Here is a 13,063-nt window from a genome sequence, read left to right on the forward strand (position 1 = left end):
CTTTGGAATATCTAATGAAAATGAACATTTATCTTTGGCTGAGCTCAGTAGTCCTGCACTTACTTGTGAGCAAGTCTCATTGAACTCAATAGGTTTACTTCTTAGCACACATACATAAGAGTGCAATGAAACATAGTTAATGTCATCTGGAAGAAAGGTCAGACCTGTAGGAAAATATGTAATACAAGAAAACACTGTGTTGTATGTTGTGAAATACAGCAAAGTTGACAGCAAGGACAATGATGAATTAAACTTCTGAATGCTTCAAGGATGGGGAAGAATAACAAAGGCACAGAAGGTTTCTTACCTTTTATACTTACCTTTCCCAGCATTTAGAAAATGTTCAAAAGTTTGTTCAGGTTTGAGCAAGAACAGAAATTCATTTGAGATTTATATTTATATTCATATCCTACATTTTTCCTGCAAGGAGTCCAAAGCAACTTACATAATTCTTTTCCTGCTTCTCCTTCTCTTCTCCATTTTATCCTTCCAACAGCCCAGTGAGCTTAAAATGGGAAGTAGATCTTAGGTCTTCTCAGTCCTACTCTAGTATTCCAACCATTATACTGATTATCCTCAAAGGAAAAAAAAATATTCTGCAAGAAGTAATTCTGACAATGTATTGGTATGCTACAGATGGGATTCACAAGTTGCATGGCCTGGGGGCAAATATCATTGTGAACTCCTGGGCATAGCTGGAGTCAGGAAGCAACAAGATCTACCTCTTAAAACACCTGAGAGTGCTGCTGAAATATGTGAGAGGGCGACTGGAACAGCTCTGGTCCAGAGTTGATACATGCTCATGACTCTGTAAGAGGTTCCCTGTCCTCCAGCTGGGAATTATTACAGCTGCCTAGCAAGTAACAACAGCATTGAGGCCATGCAGTCTCTCAAACCGTGGTAGATTTGCGGGGACTTGCTGCTATGTGCTGGTACAGGAGTGGTGAAATAGAAATGGCACTAGCACAAAAGAACTTTAAGGTAGATCTCCCTATGCTGAAGTTGGTGGCAAAACTTCCTTTTATTTTCATTGAACTGGACTGCAACTACCTTATGGGGAAATCAATGCCCCAAGGAACCCAATATCTTAGGATGCTGGTGTCTTTCTGGAAGTTCTGTTTTTCATTTCGGTAACAGAAATCGGTGCCTTGGTCTTACTTGCTAATACATTTATCACATACTCTAGAAGATCCAAAGGATCTTAAAGCACAGTTCCTTTCATGATTACTTAAAAGGAAGTCTCACTGTATTCACTGGGGTTTATGCTCAGTTATATGTGCACAGCATTCCAGATTACTGTTGCAGTACAAGTCTAGTGAGAAGTAGCCCTCATTGAGTTCAGTGGGACATGCTATAGAACCTTCTGTTCTGAAGAAGGCAACACATGCCTAGGTTGCCTTGCAAATGCTGTTATTCAAATTTCTTATTTTATTAATTGTTCTGCCTAGCCAACTTCATACTATACCTCTTGTCTTCTGTTGCCCCTTCTCCCTCTTCATTTTATTATGTAAAATAATCTTTCATTTATAAACTATAGAAGGAATATAGTATTAAAATTATGAATTAGGATCTCTGAAATAAACCAATATTTACAATATAGTTCATTCAGAATTTATATGAATTTGAAAAGGCATGTTATTCAGAAAACACTGCTGCTATATTCAAGGCTATTTTAATACAAATGAGGCTTGTGCAGCAGAAATTACTAATAAATTGTAAACAGGCCTGTAGTCACAGCCATTACTGTAATCAGCAGATACAAAAGGAGCCTGGTGTACTGATGTATTGTTATTACTATTATTATTTGAATGAGAAATATGTATTTGCAGGGGCTGGTATACTTTAAATTAAGGATAATTGTGAAAAAATATTTAACATTTTAGAATGGTCAGCTGGAGTGTGTTCGGTGGATGGTGAGTGAAACAGAAGCCATTGCAGAATTGAGTTGTTCAAAAGATCACCCAAGCCTTATTCACTATGCAGCTTGCTATGGACAGGTACAGTTGATTTTGCATTATTGTTTCAATGCTGGATAGAATGCTCAAGTTCAAGTTGCTTGTATTTTTATATAGAAGCTTTAAAATTTAAACTTGTGCAAAACATTAATAGATACTTTCTTAATATAGTGAGTTGAATTGCACTTAATCTACTGTACTTGCAAGTCTTGGGATAACAAATATGGAATAATTCTAACACACAAGTATTTGTAAGACACTTTTAAACTTATTTGAAAGTTACTCATGCAAAAGATAACCCAAGTAAACACCAGACTTGGCTGCAATGCAAAGGAAATATTTTTACAAGGAAGAAGTGTTTTTGAATGCATTCAACACACAATTATTTCCTCTAGCACTTGGCACACATGGTGTGTGTTTTTTCAGTAGATACATCCTATATGGGGAAAGCAAAAGCATTAAATAAAAGGAAGAAGCCAAAAAATAGGTCCATTGAACTCAATGTTGTCCTGCACTGTTTATACAGAATGCTTTGTTCTTGAGAAATCTTTACAGATTTTACATGCTTGAGATCCATGTCTGTCTTCAGAAATATCCTGGAACACATACACACACCCATGGTAAATGAGCCAACTGAATCATTGCCAAGTGGTGAAAGCAGGAAGGGGTAGAGATCAAGCATATCTGTGGATCTTTAGACTGTGAATCTAGTTAATAATAACCTTTGTCAAACAAGCAGACCGTCCAAATACATCTCTAATATAACTGGTCAGGGGCAAAAATAAAAACATTGCAACGCTACCTCAAACTCCAACAGGTGTATTTGTGTTCAAGGTTTCAGACAACCAGCCATGCTCCCTCCTTAGGATCCTCAATTTTATCCTTACTGCTAGCATTCCATTTCTTTTACAGCTGAAACTAATTATTGCTTGGCTATTAAAAATGTTCAGGCCTCATTAAGCTAGGTGTGCCAATTGGAGGGGTTGGAATGCTGCCCGCTTAGCTTTTTAAAAAACATTGTCTCACATGTGCAAACATCAGATCTCCCTCGAACATGCTGACAACCCTCTTTTATTTCTCAATGGCCCCAGTTTGGCTCCATTTTTAATACAAAATGATAATTTAAGAATGCAGAATATTGGTTATATATTATTATTATTAGGAACAACATATTTAAATATATGCTTGAGATTAAGTATTTATTAATTCCAGGCAATTCTGGATGAGGAAGACCATTTCAGTGTAGCTTCCAACCTAGTTACAGAATTGAGTCTGGTTTGGTCACCTTAGTGAATGATCTATGCAAGGAACTAGACAGGGGTGGTGAGGTCCCAGTTCATTTCACTCTTGGTGACTTACTATTAAACATGGCATCCTTATGGTTGTCTCACTAGGATCTCCCTGGAGACGCTGTCCTACAGGGCTCCAGGACTTCTTGAAGGAATGACCTTAAAAGGTGTTGCTATAGAATTCCTGTTCAGTTCTTAGCTGTTTGCCTACAGTGCCCCCCAGGATTCCATCTTGTCCCCCATGCTATTTTACATGTAAATAAAACCACTGAATATTTGGAGTTTGGTGCCAGTAGTATATGCAACTCTGCCTCGCCTTACCGTCCAAATCCACGGTAGCTTCTCTGGTTCTAAACCAGTATCAATTTCAGTAATGGACTGGAGAAATGCCAACTTACTGAAGCTTAATTTCGACAAGGCAGAATTGTTCCTGCTTAGTTGCAAGGCAGATCATTGAGTAAGGACTGAAACTACATTGGCTGAGATTGCACTCCTCTTGCTGTTTGGGTGTATGTTTTTGTTACATATTACATTTTTTTATCTTAAAAACTACTTGGTGGCTTACTTTACTATCAAGCATGGTATCCTTCTGGTAGTCTCCTCTATAACACTGTGATCCCAATACTTACTTACCCTCCCTTTCCACATTTTTATTTTGAATATTTAAATGTATTTCTTGGGCTATCTGCTTCTTACTAATTACTATGCTTTCATTTTTAAACTGTAGTCATTATACGTTAGTGACTTTATCAAGTAAACTTGATAGATTATCAGCAAATACATCTACATACCTGGAATACAGATACAAATAAATGGTGCAAGTATATATTTGTGTCCTAGTTCTCTTCATATTTCTATAGCCTCTGAGATCTCTTTAATTTGCATTGCAGTTTTTTTGCTATCAGTACACACTTCTGATCCAATTAATGTCTTTATCAAAAGCTTTCTCTTCTGAATCCAAATTGTGTGTCTCTTCCAACATTTCATTTTTCATCTAAATTCTACACTGCATTATTTTAAAGAAAATCTTAAACAAATGGTGCATCAAACTCACTGTAATCACTACAACCTTTACTATTTTCCTTTTTGTTATGTAATTCAAAGTGAACCTAACCAAATTTCAGGTCCCAGTTCTGTAGATTTGGTTGAGCAACTCTACTAAAACATTTAAATCACCCTCCTCTATGAACTTTAATAGTACTGTGGAAACATCTCTTCTTTGAGTTTTGCTGTTTCTTATTAGTTATGTTGAATTCCAAATGTTGGTTTTCATAGTTCTATCCAATATTGCCTTCTAGCACAATAAATTATGATATAATACCTTCAAACAACGCTTTAATATAACCACTCCATATTACAGTTTTCCCTTAACATCATATATCAGAGAATTATTCCTGTAATGTACAATGTTATTTTTAAATAAAATTTTGATTTCCTTGATCTTCTTATATACAGTGAAAGGATCTGGGGTCATCTACTATTAAAACTATTTTTTTAGTGGTGCCTGATTGATTGATTGATTGATTGATTTAAGGCACAGTTTAGTTTAATAATAATAAATTGTAGTACATGTATTATTGTTAAACTAAAATTTAGTATATTTATTTTAATAAATTAACATAATAAATTAATTCAGTAACACATGTTGCAGCCCTATGAATTATATCCATGGCTATCTTCAACTATAGTGTAAAGAATAAATTTTTTCCTGAGGGAAACAGCTACTAGTAATGTTAGTGTTAAAGTAGTGTCAGTATTAACATTGTTCCTTTTTGTGGCATTCATAGAAAGATTTATTGCAGTGACACTAATCTCATTTTCTTATTACCATGAATGTGCAACTTATACCGGATGAAAATAATAGTTATTCCACACTTCAGCACCTTGGTTTCACCTACTTCAGTCATGATTTCATGTTTTAGCAATGTGTGGCTAATATGAGAACCTACAAATAATACTAAGTCATCTTAAAATATTTTTCTAGCATCTAGAATCCAGTTAAAATTGCTCAGCTTTTCCACATTTGACATTATGGTGTCTAAAAACTGCATGCTACTTTCTCAGTTGTATTAATTTATGTTCATTTCATCCATATCAAAGCACAGTTATCATCATAGGAGTCAAAGGGCTTTTTACAGAAACAAACTAGAACAAAAAGATAGTAGCAATGAGAAGGTGTGTGGAAACAAAGACCTAGGAAGTATATGACAATACAGGAGGCAAAATATGCCTCTTGACCTTTCAGGAGTCTTCCATGGGGTAAACAGTTAATGGACAAAAACAAAAACCAATAATGCAAAACTTCCTCAATTAGTTCAGCATATGCAATATACCCCATGAAGAACCCTCCCCCCCAATTGCCCATGATCCTCCAGTATGTTGCTGAGTTCCTTTGATCCCCAGCTCTTACCCTTCACTTGGCTTTGCACTTCTTGATTCAGTTCATCCAAGCCATCATGGGAGACATACTGGCCAATCCTGCGCCTGTTATTCATTGAGCAGTATGTCTCCCATAATGGTTTTGGGATTACTGCTGTATAAAGAAGTTGTAGCAGCATGAGAATATTAACGGACTTCCCTTTAACTGAAAGGACTTTGTACAGTATCTAAAATGAACTATCGTGAAAAATAGAAACAGTACATCTATCAGTTCATTGCACAACTACAATATAAATACATTATGTTATACATGTACATATCACATGATTATAATTGTTGATATCTTCTACATATATTTGTTATAACATGAAAAATGCTTTATTTTCTCCAAAGGAGAAAATCCTTCTATGGCTTCTTCAGTTTATGCAAGAACAAGGTATTTCTTTGGATGAAGTTGATCAAGATGGTAATAGTGCTGTCCATGTGGCTGCCCAGCGTGGGTACCTGGGATGTATACAGGTAAAACAATACTACTATATTTATTTCAGATAGATGTCCTAAAAGAGCTATTCAAAATAATATTTTTACATGGTTATTTAAGATCATTTAGAGTTTGCTTTACACAGTACACCCAATGCTCCAGACATTTGGAAGCCCCCCAGAACAGAATGGGACAGGGTATGGGAGCAGAAAGAAAAAAGGGAATGTCCAAAATACTCTTTTCTGCTTATGTTTATTAAAATTTCCAGTGGATTAAAAACTTTCCGTGAACAAAATGACAGCTTTTGATACAACCCATCATTTAGTTTAACAAGTACAGGCTTAAATCCCTAAAACAAAGGAAAACAAACCAGGCAAAACCACTATCTTGCATTGGAACAATGTCTCTTGATGTAGGAATGGGAAGAATGGAATGAACAATGTCGTACAGAAGAACTGTAATGCAGTCCTAATGGGATTGTTCATTAGACAGAAGCTGCCAAGTTCACAGGTTTCCGAAAATCCTATGCCCTGCTTGGCTGCCCTGGCAGGACAGGAGAAGGAAGAAGGCAACTTCCATTCCTCTCAAAACAAGCAAACAAAAAACTGGCAGACTCGTCTCAGGGGTCTGTCTAGTTCACTTACTGCTGGTGGGTAGAGACAGACAAGAGATAGGTCATAGAATTCTACAGATCCTGGCCTCCCTCCCTTCTCCATTGCATGCTCATCTGGACAAGGCACTCAGCTAGCCATATTTGCTCATGCATAATTTAACGTGGCACAGTATATGCATATACCTTTCATGTATGTATGGTACATAGCTTGCATATTATTTTAATTTATGCATTCACAGAATGTATGTCAAAATAGACTTTAAATCTGTGTTTAGCATCTGTTTTCCCCATTGTTATTTTACAAGTTCAGAGCTCCCAATTTCTAGCATCAGGGATATGAGGCTTTTTAAGATGTATACTTTAACATCTGGCTCAAGCCCCTTGTGTTTACTCCAGAATGACACTGAACAAAAATATAGCTCCTGGACATAGATTTAAAGTAGTGACTGTTTTGGCCCTCATAGAAGTGAAGAGGGCTTTTTAAGGCCATCTAACCCGTCACCCAGCTTGGTGCAGGAAGCCTGGAGACAGAGCTTTCTTTCCCCCTGCCTGAAGAGCCCACCACTCTTCATTCATTCATATCTGAGTGCAAAAAATAAACCCTTGTAAAAGTCAGTCCTTAGAGTGACTTTGAAGAACATTATGAAATACATGAAGGGACTGGAAAGGTGAGGGGAATGCCCGGAATGTATTATGTTCACACAAGGAGAATCATTTATCTCTCTGATGGTAAGGTATAAAAAGCATTCATGCCACAAGAGCTCATACATTTTTCTTCAGGGAAAACATGTCACTTGGTATTTCAGACATTCTACAGGATATGCATGGGGTCCACCCATCACTTTTGGAAGCATCCAGAAGTGCTCTATGAATAGACCTTAATGTGAAAATTTTATTTTCATCTTAAATACCATTGTTTATTCTGCAATTTAGTAACCTATAAATGATAGCTGCACTAGTACAATCTCTGTACTTTTCAACAGAAACTACAAAGGACATTTTTTAAAAAATGCATTGAGAAACTATTCAAACTTTTAAAATGACATGCTAGACTTGCTAGGGGGTTTCCAACACACAAGGACCTTTCACAGTCGTATAATGAACTCTATAGAGAACTAGATTTACAGTCATGCAGTCAGCCCTGAGTCTGTCACACTTCTTAAAAGCAAATTCCCTCAGGTGATCTAGTTTCATATAGGCGCTATGATTAAGTAATTCCTAAAAATTATAACACAATGACTTTGGAACTTCTGAAGTCAGCCATAGATTGCACACAATTTTCTTTCACAGTTGTAGTTATTTACATAACTAAGAAAGTAATGCTGCATGCATTCTACTGAGAAGCAGGTCCCACCGAGGTCAACAGGACTTGCTTCCTGGTAAATGTGCCTGGATTGCAGCCTTAATTTCTGAGCTGTAGTGTCTCTCTGTGGTGGCACGGTCATCAATTGGTAAGCCTATCACATGATCCATATTAGCTCAACTAGTAGAGAAGCCAGATCTGATGTGATAGCATCATTCCATGAAATTTGTTTACTGGGTGAAATAAAAGATTATGTTCATGGGGAAATGAAAGTTAAGCTCCTGTATCCATGTCAAAACATCTGAACATAATCAGCTTGAAGATACCTATGATACCTTCTTGTTAACTCCTATTGCTTTACACTTTGGCATCCCCATCTCTGCTCTCACTTGCGGGAGCACTCAGCAGTCTGTTTGTCAAGCGTTAGCCACCTTACTCTTTTGTGCATACAGCTCCTTTGCTCGAGCTATGGGCCTTTACCCTCAGGCCCCACACTCTGGTCCTTATATCTCCCTCAGGTCTCCTCCTGCCTGCCTCACCTCCAAGATTCACAGAAGACACTCGGCCTCTTTTCCTCAGGCTCCCCTTCCTAATCCCTCAGAGACACACCCACACTCGCTCAGGACACTCCCCTCACACCATAAGCCTTTGGGTGCAACAGCCCTGGGATAACTTGGGTAATGACATTCAGTTATTTTCCTTGTTGTCACTCCTCCTTCCTACTCCCAAAGCATTCTCAAAGATACATCTTCTTTCTCTTAGTCGCTCACTCACACACTCCAGGTTAACAGTAACGTTAAACATGCATTTATTCTTACAGAAAGAAACATGGAATACGTCCAGCTGCAGATTCCTTTTGGCCCCCCTGGTGATTCTGAGTGTTCTCTTAATGTTTTCCCATTTCTCCCCAAATCCCAAATGGCAGGGAAAGGGCCTCTCACAGCTGTGATTGATAGTAAAAGTGGCACTGTTCAGACCCTGTGACTAGCTCTGCCCTCTGAGGGAATAGGAGGCAGAACTTCAACTTTCTGTCTCAGCTCCATCCTCATAAAATTATTTATGGAGTGCTAACAGTAGGAGCATATGAGTTCCCCCACTAGATCAGACCAACAGTCTATCTCAGATTCTGTTTTCAAAAATTATCATCCTGATGACCCAACATGATAGTCCCCCCAGGATCTATGAAAAACATGCCTAGGAGTACAAGGAAGGGTTTAGCTTAGTGCTGAAACATTAACAAGGTTGGTGCCAGGTGGAGCTCATTAGGGAGGGTATTCACAATCACCACCAAGAAGGCCTTCATCTTTGTTGCCATTCTGTTAACCTTCCTTAGAAGAGGCACTGGGAGAAGAGCTTTAGCAATTTTAGTGCACATGAAGATTCATAAATAGTAGTGTTGCACAGTAGTTAGAGTGTTGGACAGGGACTCAGGATATCCAGAATCTCACACTTATGGGGCCATGAAGTCAACTGTGTGACTTTCAACCAGGCACAGACTCTCAGCCTGATCCACCTCACAGGTTTGTTCTTGTGAGTTTAAAACAAAGAAAAACTTGTAAGCTCCTTTTGGATTGTTTGCAAGAAAAGAAAAAAAGTGGGATATACATATAATGTAAAAATGTAATAATAATGAAGTACTTTCTGTCCATATTGAGCCCAGCACTTTTCAAGCTAATAGTTGCTCTTTATGTACATACGTATTTTTAGACTCTGGTGGAGTATGGAGCAAACGTCACTATGCAAAACCATGCTGGAGAAAAACCTTCCCAAAGTGCTGAGCGGAATGGACACACTATGTGTTCACGTTATTTGGTCGTAGTGGAGACGTGCATGTCATTGGCATCCCAGGTTGTGAAGTTAACAAAGCAACTGAAAGAGTAAGTTTCCATTTAGAATATTGAGACTCCAGGTTTTTTCGTCTATTTTGCTTGCTTTATTTATTTTATTTTATTTTTTCTTTATTGGTTCTTTTATCACACTTCATGTCACAAATGTGTGATACACATGTCCATGTGAAAAACATTGTAACATTTTAGTAGATGATGTACCCTAATAAACAGCGGACACACATATGAGACCTATAGCCAACTGTATGCCTACTATGTGTTTTAAATGTCCTCTTCAAACATTACGCAATGTTCTCCTTGTGACACCTGGTGGGCATGCTGAAAACATATCCCCTGCATAAACTTTGAAACAGATTTGAGTATTCAGCTGCCCTGGGGAAGGAAGAAGGCCTCCAAGAACATTCCCTTTGCAAGGCCTGAAAATTGTACAAGAGACCAATCCTTTGCAACAGGGACTTTTGTAAATGTATCACATGTATTAAAATGTTGGTTATACAATAGTTGTTGATAAAAGGCATTTCTTTTCTGCATTCCTTCTATTCAGACATTTTCTTATCTGTTTAGTTCACCATTTCCTTTCTTTGGACATTGCATTACCAATGTGCTAAAAATTTAAGTTTCATGAATAACCGCTAGCCAATTACTCTCTTTGTAACCTCCTTTTCAGTCCCCCACCCCAATAGTCTGCAGTTACACTCAAAGAAATAGATCCAACATTAATTTATAATGATTGGAGAAATGCTACAACTCCCTTCCTCTTGCCCTGAATCCTACCATTCCTTCCAGTTCACTTTCCCAAGGAAGGAAGTAGTGTGGACTGGTTCTCCAGGTCTGACTTCTGCTGCCTTTTTAGATGCAGTTTCTTAGACGAGGAGGTAGTTCCAGTAGCTCAAGTATGTGGTGTAGCCAGACAACCAAAAAGGAAAGGTGGTCCTAATAGGACAGGAAGGCTGCTGCTGGAAAAAGAGGAACTGTTGTTCCTGGACAATTGGCTCATACTGTCAAACTTGGTTCCATCGATGAATGACCTGGTTGAAGTTATTGGTTTCGCAAACTCTGAAAGGTGAGAGGCATATGTGTCTATATGCATTTGTGCACAGACATTGTGATTACTAGATAAATGGTTTCTCAGGTGACTTTATCTTCCATTTAATAACCCTGTTTACATTTTAAGACAATGTTCCTGTCATAAAACAGTTTAGATTAATAGGAGAAATCTAGAACATGCTGGATCAGACCAAAGGTCCATTTGGTCCAGGACTCTGTACACACGGTGGCAAGCTACAGGATCACTCAAGCAGGATGGGTGCCCAGTCTCCATCTGCCCATGCTCCTCAGCAACTGCCCAAGTATGCTACCTCTGGTGAAGGAGGTAGTATATAGCCTGCAAGGCTAGTATCCACTGATATATTCATATTCCCTCAGTAGCCACTGAATATTCATATTCCCTCATGAATATGTCCAACTTCTTTTTAAAGTCATCCAAATTGGTGGCCATCACCACTTCCATTGCAGTGAATCCCATAGTTTAACTATTATGTTGTGTGACAAAGTGAAAATCTTTGTTTGTCTTAAACCTCCACTGATCAGTTTCATGGGACTCCAGGCTCAAGTGTTTCTCCACACCATACATTATCTTAAACACCTCTGTCATGTCTCTAATGCTGGGAACAATAGATGGCAAAAGAAGAAGGGGACGGCAGAGGATTTGGTGGCTAGATGGAGTCACTGAAGCAGTTGGTGTGAGCTTGAGTGGACTCCGAGGGATGGTGGAGGACAGGAAGGCCTGGAGGAATGTTGTCCATGGGGTCGCGATGGGTCGGACACAACTTCGCAACTAACAACAACAACAACATCATGTCTCTCCTTTCTAGACTAAGCAGTACAGTTGTTGTAGCAGCTCCTCATAGGGGAGTTGCTCCAGCCCCCTGTTCATTTTTGTTGCCTATCTCTTATCTCTCTTGTCCTTTTTCAGGTAACATGATCAGGACTGAACACAATATTCTGAGTGCAGTCATGCCAGAGCTTTGCATAAGTGGAGTGAGATTTTAGCAGTTCTGTTTCTGTTCCATTCCTAATTATGTCTAGCATGGAGTTTGCCTTTTTCACACCGGCTGTGCACTGAGCTGCTGTTTTCATCAAGCTGTCCGCTACTGCCCCAAGATCCCTTTTTTGCTCAATCATGGCTTGCTCATATCCCATCAGTATATACTTTAAGTTGGGATTTTTTGCCCCAACATGCATTACTTTACACTGGCTTATATTGAACTGCATTTGCCATTTTGATGCTCATTCTTGAGGCTTGGAGAGGTCCTTTTGGAGCTTCTCACAATCTCTTTTGGTTTTAATACTTTAGTGGGACAATACTTCCCCTTACAGAAGCCATGCTGATTTTTTTTTTAAAAAAAGCAGGGCTTTCCCCTCTGTATGCTTACTGATGATGCCTTTAATAATTCTCTCAAGCAGTTTACCCAGAATAGATGTTAAGCTAAATGGCCCGTAATTTCCTAGATCGCCACTGGATCTCTTAAAAAAAATTAGGCCATTCTCCAGTCCTCTAGTACAAAGGCTGATTTTAAGGACATATTCAATATTTGGTAAGAAGGTCAGCCGTTTCATGTTTGAGTTATTTGAGAACTCCAGGATGGATAACATCTAGGCAAGGAGACTTGCTCATTCTCAGTTTGTCAGTAAGGCTGAGAATGTCATCTTTTGCCAGCTTCTACTATCTGCCTTAATTCCTCTGACTCCCATCCAGAATACATAAAGTCAGGGGCAGGTACCTGTTCTTTATCCTCTGCTATGAAGGCTAATGAAAATAATTCATTCAGCTTCTCTGTGATCTCGTCCTCCTTTAGTGCTTCTTTAATCCCATTATCACCCAGTGGTCCAATTGCTTCCTTAACCGCTTCCTTTCTTTTGATAGATTTAAATAATTCTTTATTGTTTGCCTTGATGTTGTTTGTGATGTGTTCCTCAAAATGTTTCTTTGCTTCTCTGATTAGCTGCTTGTATCTCTCTTGTGCAACCCGGTGTTCTCTTCTTTTCATTTGGGCAAGATTTCCATTTTTTGAAAGACGCTTTCTTCCTAATACTTTCCTGACTTCTGTGCATTAACCATGCTGATGATTTCCTGGACTTTCTGCTACCTTTTCTCAATTGCATACTATCTGTGCATCTATTACAGTGTTTTGGA

At 38.5% G+C, this 13,063-nt stretch overlaps 1 protein-coding gene across 2 annotated transcripts in view; it reads left to right on the plus strand.

Annotated features, from left to right (window-relative positions):
* LOC123031250 (synuclein alpha interacting protein) overlaps positions 1–13,063 on the plus strand; it is a 114,846-nt gene that overhangs the window by 78,763 nt on the left and 23,020 nt on the right. For both annotated transcript variants that reach the window (XM_044445959.1, XM_044445960.1), the window contains 3 exons: positions 1,884–1,997; positions 6,017–6,142; positions 9,728–9,897. In XM_044445959.1, the coding sequence (XP_044301894.1) occupies positions 1,884–1,997; positions 6,017–6,142; positions 9,728–9,897 (410 nt within the window). The remainder of the gene's footprint in view (positions 1–1,883; positions 1,998–6,016; positions 6,143–9,727; positions 9,898–13,063) is intronic.

This window comes from Varanus komodoensis, unplaced genomic scaffold (assembly GCF_004798865.1).
Source record: "Varanus komodoensis strain SLA01 unplaced genomic scaffold, ASM479886v1 scaffold5, whole genome shotgun sequence".
Taxonomy (NCBI): Eukaryota; Metazoa; Chordata; class Lepidosauria; order Squamata; family Varanidae; genus Varanus; species Varanus komodoensis.